The sequence below is a fragment of the Ptychodera flava genome, chromosome 12 (genome assembly GCF_041260155.1).
Source record: "Ptychodera flava strain L36383 chromosome 12, AS_Pfla_20210202, whole genome shotgun sequence".
Classification (NCBI taxonomy): domain Eukaryota; kingdom Metazoa; phylum Hemichordata; class Enteropneusta; family Ptychoderidae; genus Ptychodera; species Ptychodera flava.
In genome coordinates this window covers 17,005,104-17,023,245 of record NC_091939.1, presented here as the reverse complement: position 1 = coordinate 17,023,245, position 18,142 = coordinate 17,005,104, and the positions used below count along the sequence as shown (strand labels likewise).

General features: G+C 37.1%; 1 protein-coding gene across 2 annotated transcripts in view; it reads right to left on the bottom strand.

Annotated features, from left to right (window-relative positions):
• The window catches only part of LOC139145204 (HEAT repeat-containing protein 6-like), a 64,248-nt gene extending 46,236 nt beyond the window's left edge, over positions 1-18,012 (bottom strand). Inside the window, exons 1-15 of one of the 2 annotated variants that reach the window (XM_070716204.1) lie at positions 17,764-18,012; positions 15,985-16,092; positions 15,371-15,514; positions 14,386-14,501; positions 13,101-13,215; positions 12,648-12,743; positions 11,358-11,849; positions 9,240-9,365; positions 8,506-8,712; positions 7,883-7,982; positions 6,534-6,972; positions 5,847-6,030; positions 4,335-4,424; positions 3,570-3,704; positions 412-534 (exon numbers count right to left, since the gene is read on the bottom strand). In XM_070716204.1, coding sequence (XP_070572305.1) covers positions 412-534; positions 3,570-3,704; positions 4,335-4,424; positions 5,847-6,030; positions 6,534-6,972; positions 7,883-7,982; positions 8,506-8,712; positions 9,240-9,365; positions 11,358-11,849; positions 12,648-12,743; positions 13,101-13,215; positions 14,386-14,501; positions 15,371-15,514; positions 15,985-16,092; positions 17,764-17,940 — 2,652 coding nt within the window. In that variant the 5' untranslated portion in view covers positions 17,941-18,012. The remainder of the gene's footprint in view (positions 1-411; positions 535-3,569; positions 3,705-4,334; positions 4,425-5,846; positions 6,031-6,533; positions 6,973-7,882; positions 7,983-8,505; positions 8,713-9,239; positions 9,366-11,357; positions 11,850-12,647; positions 12,744-13,100; positions 13,216-14,385; positions 14,502-15,370; positions 15,515-15,984; positions 16,093-17,763) is intronic. The other variant, XM_070716205.1, reaches the window with a different exon arrangement.
• Positions 18,013-18,142: the final 130 nt, after the last annotated feature.

Here is an 18,142-nt window from a genome sequence, read left to right as displayed (position 1 = left end):
TCTTAGGCAGGGATACACAACAAACACACCCAGAGCTACTCACCTCTCTTAGGCACGGATACACGACAAACACACCCAGAGCTACTCACCTCTCTTAGGCAGGGATACACAACAAACACACCCAGAGCTACTCACCTCCCTTAGGCAGGGATACACAACAAACACACCCAGAGCTACTCACCTCCCTTAGGCAGGGATACACAACAAACACACCCAGAGCTACTCACCTCTCTTAGGCAGGGATACACGACAAACACACCCAGAGCTACTCACCTCTCTTAGGCAGGGATACACAACGAACACACCCAGAGCTACTCACCTCTCTTAGGCAGAGATACACGACAAACACACCCAGAGCTACTCACCTCCCTTAGGCAGGGATACACAACAAACACACCCAGAGCTACTCACCTCTCTTAGGCAGGGATACACAACAAACACACCCAGAGCCCTGACAGCTGAGGACTTCACTCTGTAGTCATCATCATTGCTAAGTCCTAGCAGCAGTGTAATACACAGGATTCTCTTGTCTCTCTGGGAAAGTGAAATGGTAAATATTTTAGGCACATAGTGCCTGAATCTTCCTTTGAAAAACAGATACTCAAAGCAGGGTTTTATCAACAGACATGCACCATATCACTGATAGAAATTATAGACAATGACATGTTCCAAGTCTTTTTATAGCTACAAAGCAGTTTTTAGCTCCCATAGCCATATGTATATATGGCAATGGAAGCTATTCTTATAGGCTAGGAAAATGTCTGTATGTCTGTATGTCTGTCCGTCAACATCAAAAACTCCAAAACCGCTGTACATTTCATCTTGATATTTGGTGTGTACATGGATGATGGGCTGTAGATGAGATTTTGTTCAAATGAAGTTGTCATTGCCAAAAATATGCAAATTAAGTGAAAAAATGTAAAAACAGTCAAAATTGAAAAAACTCAATAACCACTGAGCAGATTACATGAAAAATTAGCATGTAAGTACTTTGGGCTGACATGAAATGATTGTGCACATCTTGGGTCAGTATCTTGGACTTGCTTTTTTTCATGAATTTTTTTGTAATTTTCTCCCATTTTTGGTCAAAAAATCTCCTGCTCTGAAACCACAAGTCCGATTGATTTGAAACTTGGTATGGAAGTGCATAGGAGTGACCTTTCCCAAATTTGGGCAAATCGTGGTGAAATTTGCATATTTTTAGTTTACACGTCCATAGACTCCCATGTATAAGGCAGATCTCCATAGACTCCCATGTATAAGGCCACAAAAAATAAAATTTAGTTTCTCATCGTATTCATATTGCAAAAAGGATGCAGTGACACAATTTTTAGTCCCCACGGATGAAGTCCAGTGAGCTTATAGATTGGGTCATGTCCATCTGTTCGTCCATCCGTGAGTCCATCCGTTCACGCAGATATCTCGGATATTTTGACAAAATGTCATGTGACCTTGATGACCTTTGATCTCAAATATACATATTTGTCCATAACTCAGTAACCACAAGTGCTACCACCCTTCATATATGGTATGATGGGACAGCTTATGACGCCACATATTGTACCTCATTAATTATGCACATATCTAATTTTGAGCGAGCCAATAGAGCTAGAGGTCTGATTTTTGGTATATAGGGATAACTTAGCAAAACAATTTTTTTGACAAAATGTCATGTGACCTTGATGACCTTTGATCTCAAATATACATATTTGTCCATAACTCAGTAACCACAAGTGCTACCACCCTTCATAAATGGTATGATGGGACAGCTTATGACGCCACATATTGTACCTCATTAATTATGCACATATCTAATTTTGAGCGAGCCAATAGAGCTAGAGGTCTGATTTTTGGTATATAGGGATAACTTAGCAAAACAATTTTTTTGACAAAATGTCACGTGACCTCGGTGACCTTTGACCTCAAATATACATATTTGTCCATAACTCAGTAACCACAAGTACTACAGCCTTCATGTATGGTATGATGGGACACTATGACGCCACATATTGTACCTCATTACTTATGCGCATATCTAATTTTGAGCGAGCCAATAGAGCTAGAGGTCTGATTTTTGGTATATAGGGATAACGTAGCAAAACAATTTTTTTGACAAAATGTCACGTGACCTCGGTGACCTTTGACCTCAAATATACATATTTGTCCATAACTCAGTAACCACAAGTGCTACAGCCTTCATGTATGGTATGATGGGACAGCTTATGACGCCACATATTGTACCTCATTAATTATGCGCATATCTAATTTTGAGCGAGCCAATAGAGCTAGAGGTCTGATTTTTGGTATATAGGGATAACTTAGCAATACAATTTTTTTGACAAAATGTCACGTGGCCTCGGTGACCTTTGACCTCAAATATACATATTTGTCCATAACTCGGTAACCACAAGTGCTACACCCTTCATGTTTGGTATGATTGGACACCTTATGACGCCACATACTGTACCTCAATAATTATGCGCATATCTCATTCTGAGCGAGCCAATAGAGCTGGATGTCTGATTTTTGGTATATAGGGATAACTATAGGAGAGAAATTTTTTGACCAAATGTCATGTGACCTCGATGACCTTTTACCTAAATATATGTTTATGTCAATAAATAAGTAACCACAAGTGCTATGTCCTTTGTATTTAGTAGGATGGGAGACCTTATGACAACACACACGCTTAATGACCACATTTTCCTGCCCCATCAAGACTAATACTCCTATTACAAGTGGGGACTATGTCATTGTAAATGACTTGTTGAGTTGATGGTTGTATCACAGTATTCGATATATCTAATTCTGTATTTTTTCCATTTTATATTCTGAATAATTACATTAAACATATTTCACTGTCTCCAGTACATTTCATTTAAGTATTTTCACTTCATGCACTTTATCCCTTTCACACATGTTCAAATATCTGACCAGAGAACAAACACTAAATAGTCCAGGATGGGAGCTACAGTGTCATTGACGCAGTTTTTTAAACCTTTTGCTACACATATATGGGACAAATATCATTTTTTTTCCCCCTTCTCTGTTTCTGGTTTGTTTTCTTATCACCCCATGATTTTCTTTTTGATATGATGAGACATATTTCAAATATCATCAGAAGATATTTCATGATTCTAATCAGATCTTTGAATTGATGTACATATACCAGTGTACTAATCAGTAGACACGTATCTCATTATTGATATTTTGGATAGATGCCAGACTATTTTTGTTTTGCGAATTTCAATGAAAAACCTCTAGGTCAGAATCTCGTTGTTAAGGATTACTGCCCTCTGGAGGTCTATGATGCTGCTGGTTGCTACACAACACACCCCTGAATACCATCACAGGTTTTATACTCCGGAGGCCCATGCAGATAATCTTTGGACATTCATATGCTGTTCAGTTTTAAACCTCATTCCATCTTTGCTTATTTTCTGCAAACCTATATGTGGGTTCATATTGTTTGCATTATGAAAATACTGAAAAAAGATTGCAATGGATAAAAAAATTCTGCCATGCAAGTAGACCCTGTCAATGTAACCCCTTCTGTATTGACAACTTACCGGTAATAACTCAAAGACTGGGGCACCGATGTTGGATAAGCAGTCACACATGGAAGAACGCAAAGCACTCTGGGTTTGGTTTTGTAGAAGACCTTGAGCAGGGCCACCTAGCAGTTTATTCCAGATTGTAACCACCTAGTTTCATATAAAAACACACAGGGTGTTAAAATACCAATTTTTATGGGAACACAGGATGGTGGTGCAACACTCTTCATCTAAGGCGGCTCTGAAAGCAAGAGTGAGTTTTTGTGACAAGTGAACTGCTTCAGACATACCGTCTACAGGAACTCATTTTGGCAGAAAAGCCACTTCATACATGATGTTGGTCACATGAATGCATTAAAAGTAATTCTTGAAAATAATTTTCATAACGCCTTCTGAGATAAATTTTCATACTTCTACCAAGAGTCTCTTATTGTTGTTGCTGTTGTGACACCACACCTTCATTATGTACTTTTTCGAGAAACTAGTGTTCCACTTTATATTTATAATCATCTCATGCTTATAGCAGAAATCCAATGAAAATAAGTAGATAAATAGAACACCTTAAGTATTTGCTACAAGTCAAACATAAATATCACCTAAAATATGTAATTGCAATGGAAAGAGATACATTAAAGACACATTGTTGTAAATGGTCTAAAATACTACCGACTATGATTAACAATTGACAACTACTCTTACACTTTTAATAATCAAAACAAAGTTCTACATACAGAAAACAATGAAAATGACACATTGAAGAGACCTGCACATTCATCATACCTCTTTTGCTGTAAGTCTGTCCACTTTATTCTCAGCTGCCATGTCTTGCTGTAGTTGCTGCAGCATAGCTTTACCAAGCTCTTCTAACAACTGAAAATAGAATTTTTATGAAGAGTTTGATATATGAGTGTATCACTGTCCATGATTTAAATGAATTTGCAATCTTCACTGCAGTTACTCATTCATTTTCTATTGAAAAATTATCAATTTGATGAATTTTCCCATCATCATAAACATGAACAACTCAGAGTCCTCATCACAACAATGGATAAATCAAACTCCTACAAGCCAAATTTCCTTTACGAGACTTGAGAAGTGTATCAAGGTAGAATGTGCCTGGGGGACAGTTTTTCAGACTCAAACTTCTGCAACTTTTTTTTTTGGCATACCACTTGTGTGGGCTCATTTTGAAGCTCAGGCAGAAAGTAAAGTTTTCACCGTCTTATTTTTGTGAAAATCGAAAATTTCACTTCCCCATGGAGTTAACACAGGGATGGCGGCCATTCTGAATTTCAAATGTCGGGAAATATTTGATACAGTAATAATTGGGTACAGTAATGAAGTATGAATTGTGACCCCTGATTTTCATCCTTGATTTTCAAAGGGACTGGTTTAATGTTTCTTTACGGAAAATGTGAGGAAAAGTTTAAGATTTTCAATTTTGAGACATATAGTACATTAAATGCTGAAAGTAGGGGAAGATGATCATTGGAATTGCCTTTGATAGAATTTGGGGAGAAAATTGAGTTTAACTAGTGTGTTTCTGAATGTAACAGCAAGAAGTCAGGATGAGAGAACAGCTGTCATGCAATGCTAATTTTAAAATTCTTCTTGGTATCATTAGAAGTAATTTATTTATTCATTTTTGAACGATAACATTAACTCATTAACAATGCAAAGTACTTAGTGTTCTGTGAACTGTATTATCATTTCAGTTTTGCTTCTATATAATTTGATTTGATTACTAATATTGTTCTGTTGGAATTTCGGATCAAAGCTAGATTAGCTAGTAAGCTACATATGTGGCATTAGAATTTCTGAAATTGCTCCTGTGTGAAGGATGTTTTAAATATCTCTGCCTGATTTGCTACACAATACTAGCTTTAGCTAATGTTCAGTTGCATCTTCACACATAAGAAGGCAATTTCCCTCACTTGTCAGATTAGCCATCTTTGAACACCTTTGAATTTGCCATTCCCCTTGCAAACCAGTGAATACCCATGGAATTTTTTGATGCAGAATGCACGGATACGTAAGTAGATTAGGGGCCAATGAACCAGGAAGCTAGGCAAATATACATACACTTGATAATGACATTGCTGCATACTTTTATGCAAAATAAATACACAGATCTCCACTTCTGCATGTCAATACAGATTTTGATCCCTACTTCCATTTTACACATAAGAAAGAAAATTAAGGTGCTTGCTACACGTAATGTAAAGACATCCCCATATTCCTTGTCATGGCAAGGCAATGTGCTTGGCTTGGCATCCACAAGGCCTGGCTTACCTTAGATGAATGTAACTGTACTGATGGGTCCTTTTCTTCAAGACAGTCATAGATGACATCACACATGTGGGACAGACAGCCTCTGACTATACTGAAATATCCCTTGACAAGCTGTGTCATCACTTGCAAAGCTTCAAGCCTCACAGGAAGTGGTTCACTAGGTACGCCAGCTGTCAACCAAGACCTGGAAATATTGAATTAGGAGTTGCTGTTTTAAAGTTGAGAATCAGATTATATATATATATATATATATATATATATATATATATATATATATATATATATATATATATATATATATATATATATATATTCTTCACAAATGGACAGTCAGGGTATCTAAAATGAATTCTGATTTGAAGACAAAAATTCAACAATGGCTACCGTTTTGAAATCAGCATATATGACTCAGGTAGAGAGGTATGAGAAACTACAGCTATCTGAGCTTGAAATATCATCAGTAAGAGATTAAAAATGCATCGGCAAAGTCAGCACATCTCAAACATGCGTGTTAAAATCTGTGACCATCTTTAATATTTAGCAATTTTCAGGTTTCTTGGGAAATTGTGGCCAAGAAAGTTAATTAAATTGGTTAAGGAGGTGAAGATTGTCAGTTGGGATCGTTTTGTAAAACATTTTTCCCCATTACTTCATAAACAGTGAAAGTATTGAGAAGACTTTACTTACTTTCCAAGCCCTACTGAACTTGACAGTGACCTATCCAGCTGTACTTCACTGCCCAGTTTACTGGGATGTATCAGTGTGGTACAAAGTTTGATGACCCAGGACATTTCCCGTGACCCTTGGGGTCTCTGTGTTTTATCTGTACTTGCTGACTCAGCCTTTTGTGAAACTTCAGATCCCTCATCAGGGTTTTCATCCTGTCCAGTACTTTGAGACTTGGGATTTAACTTTGGCTGTGTCTCAGCAGTATCTCTCTGCCCGTCAGACTTTGCTGCACGGATGCTAGTATCACTTCCACTGCTGGTGAGGTCAGTCCTACTGTTGGTTTTACCGATATTTGCCGAGTCTACCGGCTGCAGAATCTGAACTACTTCTTCCAACTGTGGCTGAATACACACAATGGATCCAAGAAATGTCAGACAGGCAACCCGCACATTGTGATCTGGCAGATAAAGTGAAAAACATTCATACGATCACAAGACTTTTAAATTACTCATTACCTGACTTTGAATGAGATTGTGCAAACATTTATTCTTGTGTACAGGAGATGGAGACAGCCGGATCCTAGTAGCTCCCGATGAGAATATGAAATATGAGACAGACACTGTTGCACTTGTCAACTCTTTCCAATTTAAAATTTTAAAATTCTAAATTACTTCTTCAGATTTCCATTTTTGCTTAACCCTTTGAACCCAGCTCGGACAAAAATGTCTGTATGATGTCATAGAGTACCAGGGGGTCAGGGTGCAAAGGGTTAACCTACAGGAAACTATAACAGAGAGCCAAATGTGAGATAACTGCAAAAAACTCTTGACTTCTTTCTCAAAAATTACTTTTGATCCATCATGCTCGCTGGTTGACTTTTACCTAGCCTACCTTACTTGCAAAACTTTATTTGGATGCCAGAAAGAAGTGTTTCTTCAGATTATTGGCACTTTATCATTTGTTAGACACATTTAGTTTTCAAGGAACATCCTTCACTCATTTGGTGACTGTGTTAAAGACACAATAGCTGTAACTTTTGATATCGTTTTTAATAATTTTGTTCTGGAAAACAAATTCATTTTTTGCTTCTTCTCCTAAAAATATGCCGAAGTAAAAAGTGGAAGCCATGTAAAGACAACACACTGTGCAATCTTACTGTTGACAGAATGAATTCTAGTCCAGAATAACATTAAGCTGTCAACAATAACATTGGAAATATCATACATATAGGCTGTGTTGACAAGATGAAAATGAAGCATTTTCCATTGATTTCGTGAGTAGAACGAGAAACTGATTTTACAAATAGAACAAAAATAATGGCAAATGCATTAAAAGTTACGGTTTGTGCAACTTTAAGATTTACTTACCTTTGTGTGAGAGAAATGTTTTGATATGTCTGGTCATCTTGGTGAGAAGACCGCCCCTTAACTTGTGATATGGAGTGTTCAGAACTAAAATTGCCAGACACTGAAATGAATAAATGGTGAATATTCATGTAAACATAATAACACTGTGTTTGAAAATGTCAGCACTGCTTTGAAATTGTTTATTTTGATTTCATTAAGAGTCACTGTGATAAGCCAGTAGTTTTAGTGTCTCTGATTATCTTAATTCCTTTAGTCACATTAAGAGAGTTATATTTGGTGGCAGGTGGGGGAGGGAAGGGAGGGGATGGGGTAGGGACAGGCAGAAACGTTACTGTGGCCAATAATCTCTTTTTTCAGATTTTTGCCAAAATTTTGATAAAAAGCTGTAACCAATGAAATTATGTCCATCTAGTCCAAAATTATCAAAACAGTTACAGAAAAATTTACAAAAATTGGTAAAATAATGCACTAAAACTTTGATGGGAAAAAATTACAGCACTCAATGGGTTAAACTACACTAAAAATGCTGTATGAAGGGTAAAGAAGTTGGTGTTGTGTGTACAGATGCTGGACTGTGTGCTGGCAAATGGGAAGCAAGGTTTACACAGTTACTTTTCACACACCTTGACAACTTGAGTCAGAGTGATGGAGGAAGTTTCTGCTACCAGCGCCAACAGAAGACATCTGTGAATTTCTTTGATTGTTGATCCCAATGTTACGGAGAATGGCGTAAATGCTGTCCTGTGATAGTCTCTGTCATCTGCTGCCGCTAAATACTGTTTTGAACCATCCAGTAGAGACGACAGGACTGTGAGGGCGCCTGCACGGGCCTATGTAACAAAGGGTGAGACAAAGGTATTAGAATGCATTACTAGACTCTCACAGCTCCTGGTTGGCTCCCTGTCCTGGCAATTTCAGGTTTGGGAAGATTTTGACTGGACCTGAATTTCTAGGCATTTCCCTGATAAATGTAACCTTCTTAAATAAGTAAAATTGTTAACGTTTTTGATCTGACATGGATCTTACAATGACATTCATGAGGCACTCTACGCTGTAAACTGGTAAACTTGGCCATGGTGCCTTGAAAATGAGAGATATAAACATTTGCTCAAATTTCTCTCAAGCAAACTTTGAACCATTCTCTTTCAAAATAAAGAAGAAATATTGGGGTTAATTCAAAATTTCCACAAAACTAAGCGAGTGAAAACTTTACTAATTCCAACAGCTTCAAAATAAGCCCTCATAAGTGGTAGAACAAACAGAATTGTGGGAATTTGAGAGTCCGAATATCTGTCTCCAAAGCGCATTCTACCTTCAATTCTGAGAAAAAACCTTGCAGACTCCAAGTTCTGATTACCTTAGGTGCAGGATCTTTGAGTATAGTTGTAAATAATGTCTGTGTTTGAGGCATCACACTGCTTGTTGAAGGAGAGTCTGGCAGAAAGGAAGACCAGTATCCAAACATAATTCTCTTGTCGGTACACTGTGGGAGAGACATGTAAACATATAAATTAGATGGTGTGAGATCATGACATACTGTAAAACCTTTGAGAGGAGTCTATGTCACTTGCTTTGATGCTAAATAAATATAGAAATATTAAATTTCAGAAAATATTAGAACTTTAAGGTAGTTTTGATTGAATGTATGACTTATAGCTTGTGATAAGAGATGTGGAAGAAAATAGTGAAATAGTTCTACAATGCCCTGGCTGGAAACCACAGGACAAATCATTTCCTGTGGTGCAGGGATGGAAGTTTGAAAGAAAATGCCATTCTGGCATTAAAAGTCAGATTTTATTTATGCTATTGGGTTTTCACAAAAACGATTCCTTCTATTCCTTCTAATACAAATAGAAGTTCAGAAACTGACTAGCCTTCTTGACTTACTGTAAAAACCCTTATAATTCGACCAGAAAATCAATGGTCAAACGTTTGTGTCAATTCTCTCCCATCCCCCTGACTGAGACCAACAGCAGTGTAAGAAACTTTACTTAGTATCTGTGTAGTCATGCATACATCTCTAGGTAATTCAAGTTTCTCAATTATCTCCCTTGTGAAGGCAAGGCTGAGCCCTGATAATGATGGAGTGCACAAACCCTGTATGTCATTCAAGTTTTACGGAGGGAACTTCAATATTGGCACAGAGTTAGGTCTGACACCTAATTATTATGTCACAATAATTATTATTGCGTTCAAAAACTGATATAAAAAGATATGATGTTCAAAAAGTTTGTTTTTTATTCAACTGAATGATTCATCGCCTTTGAAATCACCCAGACATCCCTGTTTTTGTTCAGAAGCACTGTCTTCAATGTCTCCCGACGCATAGATCAACTTCGTTGGGCGTGGCCGTATAGCCAATATTTCTTAATAGTTTTGCAAAACATCTTGCCAACTATCCATATTGTCCACAGGCCATGGAACTAATGACAGAGGAATTGGATATTACACAGCCTCTTGCACTTACACCTTCTGCTTTTTCTGCTGGACTGACTGTGGTTTGTAACTGTGAGCATTGTGGTTCAAACCAGATGGACATTTGTTAAGGTAGGTTGCGTGTAATGCGAATTTTCGTACTGCGCATCGTATCTGCGCACGCGTACGAACGTTCTTTCTGCATGCGTTCTTTCCAGAAGTGGTCTTTTTGTCACGATATAGCATACAATTACTTTGAGGTGCGACTTTCAAATTTGGTTTGTCAAAACAGTTCACACCAAGATAGCAAACTTTGTGTAACAGGCCCGTTTTAAGTGTGACAAATGTGGGATTATTAACAGTATTTAAGTGAACTAAACTTTATTTCATACCTATTAAAACAAGAGTTTAAAGAAAACGTAGATTTCAGATCATGACATTTGTAATGAAAATATCAAAATTTGGCCAAACTTTGCTCTTTTTATAAAAGCACTATTCATGGAAACATTGCTATATTTTCTGATATTTTCAAAAGCAGATCACAAAACTAATACAATAGAATACGGGGACATGTGTTGTATAAAATCTGTTAAATTGTTTTTACTATATTTCAGTTTTATTATTCAATAACACTAGATAATCGAATAATACAACATTTTAACCAATTTCAGCTAAATGTTTTCGCGGGACAACATAGAGGGCGCCATATCTCCAATATTTGCATGGGGACCCCATCTTTTTTTCTCATTTTTTAACATTTCATCTCATCCTAGACATCTCCTGAAAGTTTCAGAAAAATCCTGATTAACGTCACTGTTACCCGCATTCTACCTTAATGCCTTTAAATGCTGTTAAGTTACTGACTAAATAGATGTTTTCATGGCTAAGTCATCTGGTCGAGTTGATTTGAATTGGACAAATTCCCATTTAAGCTGGTGGTCAAATTATAAGAGGTAAAATGAAAATTATTTTTCCAAAGAATAGGGGTGTTAAATTGATAGAGTGGTCGTATTAATAGGGTTTTTACGGTAACAGTGGAAAGCAATCTTTTAAGACTTACCCTTATTATGGTATGCAGACATCCTAAAGCTGTCTGTCTGATCTTTGACATGGAAGATCTTATTTTTGCTACCTCTCCTCCCTCTGTATCTGAATACTCTGATTCTGAGCTACTGACTTTGTCCCAAGTAAGCCTGAAGGAGTATGAATCATCTTTGGAAGAGCCTCTTGCGCCAACATTTGCTGTAGCCTGCATTGCTAGATTGCCAGACATGACTGTTACATTTTCTGTTTCTTCCCCCTCTTCGTCCTGCTGTGCCTTGTCTTTCTTTTGGTTGCTCCTTCTCTTCTTGGTTTTCTTACCCTGTTTTCCACCTTGTCCTTTACTGCCTTTGCCAGATGCACCACTTCCAGGTCTCAGGCTGATGTCTTCTTTTTCCTGTTTGGCCGGTGATGTTGGATTTGGGTCGTACTGGGACATGGGAGTCGGGTAGAGTGCAGCTGGGATTTGAACATTCATATTCAGACCCGCCATTCCCATCACAGTATACACCTGAAAAGAGATTTTCATGAATTTCATTATCACTTATCATCAATGGGAGACTGGTTTGTATCTTGGCATTTGACACACTACTATACTAGTCCAACATTGAAAAGGCTCATGTTTATAATAACTTACAATTATCACAAACAAATACCTTTCAGAGCTCTGAAAATTTTACTTTTGAAAAGTGGACTGTTAGGAAAAGTATCTTGTTTGCTAAATTTAACCTTTTTTTCCCTGCCAGACAGTATCACTTTTTCATCTGCCATGTCAGTAAATGCAGTATTGAGCAAACACAACATATGTACTTTCACCCACTTAGCTTGGTATGTTACAGCAGCTTTAATATATAAAAATCATGTTTACAGTATCTATGTTTTCAGGGGCCTTCAAGTGTTCATTTTTTTGTTAAAGTGCACCATATGAGACATGTTGTGCTTCACTAATTTTAACCAACTTGACCTGATGGTGAAATATGAACTTGGTTGGATAAGGATTTCTCTGGAGTTCTCATTCAACTCTGTGCAGGTACTCAACAATGGCATGCTTTGTGAAGATGTCATGAGTATCGCAATATTTTGGTAGCTATTGCAAACCTGGGGGTTTGGGATTGTGCAACGATTCTGTTTCTGGGATAAAAGATCATAATGTATTTCTCAATTGAAGATATTTTGTGAGAATACTGCAACGATTATAAAGTATCAACAAACACAAAGATTAAACTATACTCCAGTGTTACCATGAATGTTTTCATGGAAATACTCTCAGCGATGAAATTCTCAACAAATGTTATCCAAAATTACAAACCTTTAAAGCCGCTAACACAGCACCAATGTTCTCAAGATGTACAGTTTTACTTGCCAATAGTATACTCTGTAGACCACGTAATGCACTGAGCAGTAGCTGTGGTGACAAACAAAAGATTAAATGAGGTCTGATAAAACTATTCACAAAAATCACAGCTTCATTAAAATGCAAACAAATCTGAACTTAGGTTAACCCAGGTACATGAACACCAAATTTAAAAGGCATCAGCCAGAAGTTCAGGAGAAGAAAGTTTTCAACCAAAAGGACATATGATCAAGTTGTCACCATGTAGTACACTTCACATAATCATAAATTACTGACATCATCATAAAAGATTACTTTCCTGAAGATTTCAACTTTTTCTGCACTGTTTAGTGAACTATTTAAAATTTTGAGAGAGAGAGAGAGAGAGAGAGAGAGAGAGAGAGATTAAGAAGACAAAATATGACTCACTCTACAGTGTGAATTATCATCCACATCACTTGGTTTTGGTATCTGTAATGCCTTGACAATGACTTTGTAGCTGGCTTCTAAGTACTCTATTTCAATACACTGGCCATCTGGTGTCCTGGAAAATGCATAAACATTTCTGTACTCACTGTTCTGTATACACCGACTCTCTTCAATGACATTATTAAGTCACCATAACATAAAAGCTTCCTGTAACAGTTAGTGCCATGACTAATTGTACAATTTTCATGCTGGTTGTAGGAACCTTCATGTGTATAGGACTGCCAAAACAGAGGGAACTGTAGAAGCTATGGGTAACATGTACAATGGCCATGTTCAAATATGTTTCATGGTCACTGCAAAGAAGGCAGAAAAAGTGGAACATAGGCGTTGTTGTTCAAAATTTGTTATCAAATTTGTCTGATGTTCGACAAATAACAAACAGAAAAAAGGAAAAAAAAATGTACGATGAAGCACAGACCCTCGAGGTCTATGGATGAAGCTTTGAGACTCACACACAAAAATCGGGGTGGCCACTAGCCCAAATACACCCCAAGTTGAAACTTTCAGTGAGATTTAGGGGTGGACGCTCTGGCCAACCATGGGCACTTAAGAAGACAAATATAGTACATAGTATACTTTGAACTACCGTACAACATAAGTTTGTGTAACAATAACTGATGTCTGCCACAGCACAGAAAATTTTCTTCTTGTCTCTGTGGCTACACTGAACTACATGTCATATTTACATACCCTATTACATACATCCAAACACCTTCAGCCACAACATTTTCTGTGACACTGACTGATATCTGCTTTGGCCTCCATTTGTATAAAAGATTCACAGAAAATAATTTACCAGGCATTTAGGCAGAGCAAAATAATACCTGCCCTGGACATTGTCTTGCATAATATGTACCAAGAATTCCTTGCTTCTGATCTCAACACTTAAAATCAGAAGAAGTTGCCTCTTTTGCAAATCACATAGTTAACTATGTATATACGGTACTTTCATCTGCCAACCGATTAATTTATCTGACCTGGGCAGGTGGGTAAGCAGCTATTTCTTTGTCTGCCGCCATCCCATGAGTCTGTGATACACACCACTACTACTGTCATGGAAATTTCTGTAAACAAGCTACTACAAGTGGATAACAATGACTGGTCTGCAGTCAAGAAAACTATGACTGATATCAATTATGTCCTCAATACTATGCAACTGCAGTGTACATCATTGTTACAGTCATGGGAAATTTTGTGCGTCACTTCCAACACATGCACAGCCTACCTCATGCACATATTTCCGATGCATTGTATTGCCCCTCTCCTGACGTCAGCATCTTCTGATGAGACAAACTTCAGCAGAATACCTTTTGGCTCTGAAGACAGGAGCTCTCTGCAATACTGCAGGAAAATGAAATTTTCAGAGAAGCAAGCGTGTAATATCAAAATTTCCCATTCATTTTTTATTTTCTAGGACATACAGCATCAGTGGAATTGACATCTTCGTCTTGAGAGAGTCTCATTAGAAGTTTTTTTAAAAAGCTACCAGTTGCTCCAATATGTGTCCTCTATCAACTAATATTACATGGTTGACAAAATAAAACTGTAAAGAGTGGTGACATGGGTTAAAAAAAATAAATTGGATCAATAATGCAAACGTTACAGACCACTTCACGACATGATTTCAAAAATTTTGGAAAATGGAACAGATGGAGTCAACATAAACTTTGATGATTTGATCAATATGATTTTCAGTGTTCCAATCATACAGGTAGGTAGTTGATGACTGCATGATTTATGTCAACTGCTACTGCTGCTTCTTCATGACTGTAATTTCATAACTTCCTCATTTGAGTGCCAGACGAAGGGAACCTAATTTATATACCTCATAATAGAATTGATGTTACGAAGAGAGGAACGATTCATTGGTCTTATTTAATTTACTTAACAGTAATGTTGATATCTTTTGCGATTCACTACAACTTTACAAACCAAATATTTTGTGGTCTTGTCTTCGTAATTTTAATCTGTTGTATGTCTCTTGTATGTAGTTTCTTCATTTTCATATTTGTCTTTTATTAGATTTACATTTTATATTTCACATTTTATACTGTCTGAAAGTGGCTGCCAACTGGCGCTGTTGACCAGAATAAAATCAAATCAAATCAAAGTGTAGAGTTCAAAATAGCTACCAGCTTTGTTCACTATGATTCACATTTATCAATTTGAGTTTACAATCTGGACTCATTTCAAAAAACAAGGAGATTTACCTTGCCACACCTTGCTCCATTTTCATACAGAACAGCACCCAGAGCTCGTAGAGTATCTGGTAAAGTCCAAGACTGACAAGTCCTTACAGCTGTTACAATGTACTCTAATAGCAAGTCAAGTGTTGCTTGTTCGAGTGTGACCTGCTTGTTGAATAAACGAAATGCAGTTTCAATCTGATGTTCCATTCTGGGACAGCTTGTCTCTAGTGGGAAACTTATGGATACAAATTTTACACATGAATCGAAAAAACCTTTATCCCTTCAATTGTGCAATTTGGAAACCATACTTGACAAATAGCAGGGTTCAGAGTTTTCTCAATGACTTGTCTTAACATAATAAATGCCTCATCTAAGTAATGTAAAAATTTAAAATCATTCTAAGTAATGTAAAAATTCAAAATCACTTTTATTTCTGAATGCTTATATATTTCATCAGTGTCTACCTATTTCAAAACAAAAAAACAAGACCAGCATTATCAAAAATGTGACGTGTCTAAAATGACACACCATGTAAATTTAATACCACAAGGCCAGAATCTCCAGAATCTCAACATCTTTATATGTGCAATAGTTTCTACAAGTCTGCATCTCAACTAGTTTCCTTGGCAGCTTACCTGTTGATGAGCCACAATATTGACAATAACCTGGCATGCTTTGGTGACGAGCAGTTCATACTTCAAGGGCACTAATGTACAAACTTTTGACAAAATAAGAGCAGCCTCCTAAAAGTAAAGACATGACAAAATTGTCTCATGGTTATTGCATTAAGGTAGAATGCTCCTCAGGGACATATATTCTGACGCTCAAATTTTTACAAGTCTTTTCTGATCTTCTATTTGAGGGGCTAATTTTAAAGTTCTTGGAGTATTAAGAATTTTCACAGGCTTAGTTTTTCGAAAATTGAAAATTTTATTTTCTCCATTAGAGTTAACATAGGAATGGCAGCCATTTTGAATTTCAAATATCGCAAAATGTTGGCTAATTTCTTTCTCTAGTACCATACTTTGCACAGTGATCCCCGATTTTTATTCTTGATTTGGTAAGAAAATGGTTGAAAGTTTCATTTAGGAGAGGTTGAGCAAAAGTTCAGGTCTTTCACTTCTGTTGTTTACCAACAGATTAAAGTGAACGGTTAAGTGAAGCTGTGTAAATGCATAACTACCGGACTTTGAAATTTATGATTGTGGCTTATTAATCGCATAATCTTAATTATACAGGAAATGAGTAAGAATGCAATTTTTCAGGCAAATCACATTCTCTACTTGCTCATGCTGCTTGCCTATCTTGTGCAAATTCATCACCTCTCATATTATACATTTACCATCGAGAACAAAACAATGTAAGATGATGCCCTGACACAAAGTGCTGTCCATGGCCTGCAGCTGCTGTCAGGCAATATTCATTTACTAACACATGATAGCACGGGCAAGATCACAATTTGTTGCCCACCAAAGGGATTGTCCCCATGACAGTAATATTGATGATGCCCTCGCCTTCGGCTTGGGCATCATCAATCATGATCTTGCACGTACTACCATGTGTTATTATCTTTAACACCAGACAAATAATTTTGTTTTTGAAAGTTTGCATAGATGTAGTCAAGTTTGAGGACTCTCCACAGTGAAACGTTCCATTTCTTGCTCAATCGCAGTGCTTGATAAAGTTGAAGGTCAACTTAAATTAATGTATAAAAGCAAAGCAGCGTTGTTGAAGCTTTTCTTGTACATTGCACTAAATGTCTAATTCAAGTCGAGCTAATTTCTTGCACTTTCCCAAAAGCCATTACTCTACAGAAAATATCAAGCGTATGTACTTGACGATGTGGTACCTGCAGAAACGTCATGAGGTGTAATAAGCTGCGATATGCTACCCTTATTTTATGCATACTTTGTGGTATTTTTGCAATTAAACCTCACATCATGCAGAAACTACTTTTAGTGGTATTTTAAGGGCAATCCTGCAGAAACATTCCAAATATGAAATTGCGCCTAAAAGTATGACTGACACTAAGATTAACATGAACTGACAAGCCAGAAATTCGTGTTACTGTAGTAGTAACTAGACCTTGCAGTTACATGAACGGAAAATCTTTCTCGATTTCTGACCAGTGTGAACTGAGTTATGATTTGAAGTGTATTCACCCTTCACGTTTTTTATTTTTTTCATTGTGAACGAAATCTCTGCTTTTATGTGTTCGCTAACATCCCCCCAAACAGGACTGTGGTTTGATGAAGCAAAGAAGTATTGTCATTCGGAGTTTTAAAATGTCACTCCTGATGACTCATACGCTTCGGTCACCAGACATGTTTGTAACGCAGCAGATATGGTATGTACATGTACTGTACTTGCATGCACATACTGACTGCTGATACATGTGATAGCACGGAACAAACCTGGTCTTTCACAAAACTGTATGAATAATCGAGAGATATGAACTGGTCAAGTAGTGTATTGAGTAGCGACTTGTAAGCTGGCCCATCCCCTGGAACCGATGACATCAACTTTGTAGTATAATGCTTGAAATCTTGTAAGTCACTATCAAGGAGACGTCTGTCATCGTTGGCAGCCATGATGCATTCCCACACTAACCTTTGACCTTTGGTAAATTGCTCTGCTGTTTGGAAATTTGAAATTATTTCCAAAGTAAAATCAAGATATAATATTTTGTCAATTATGAAATAATAATTCTAAACATGCCTCTAAAGTCGTCACTATACGTGACGAAGGTGACACTAGAAAATTTGGATGAAACTAATCTTTGAAACCTGAGGT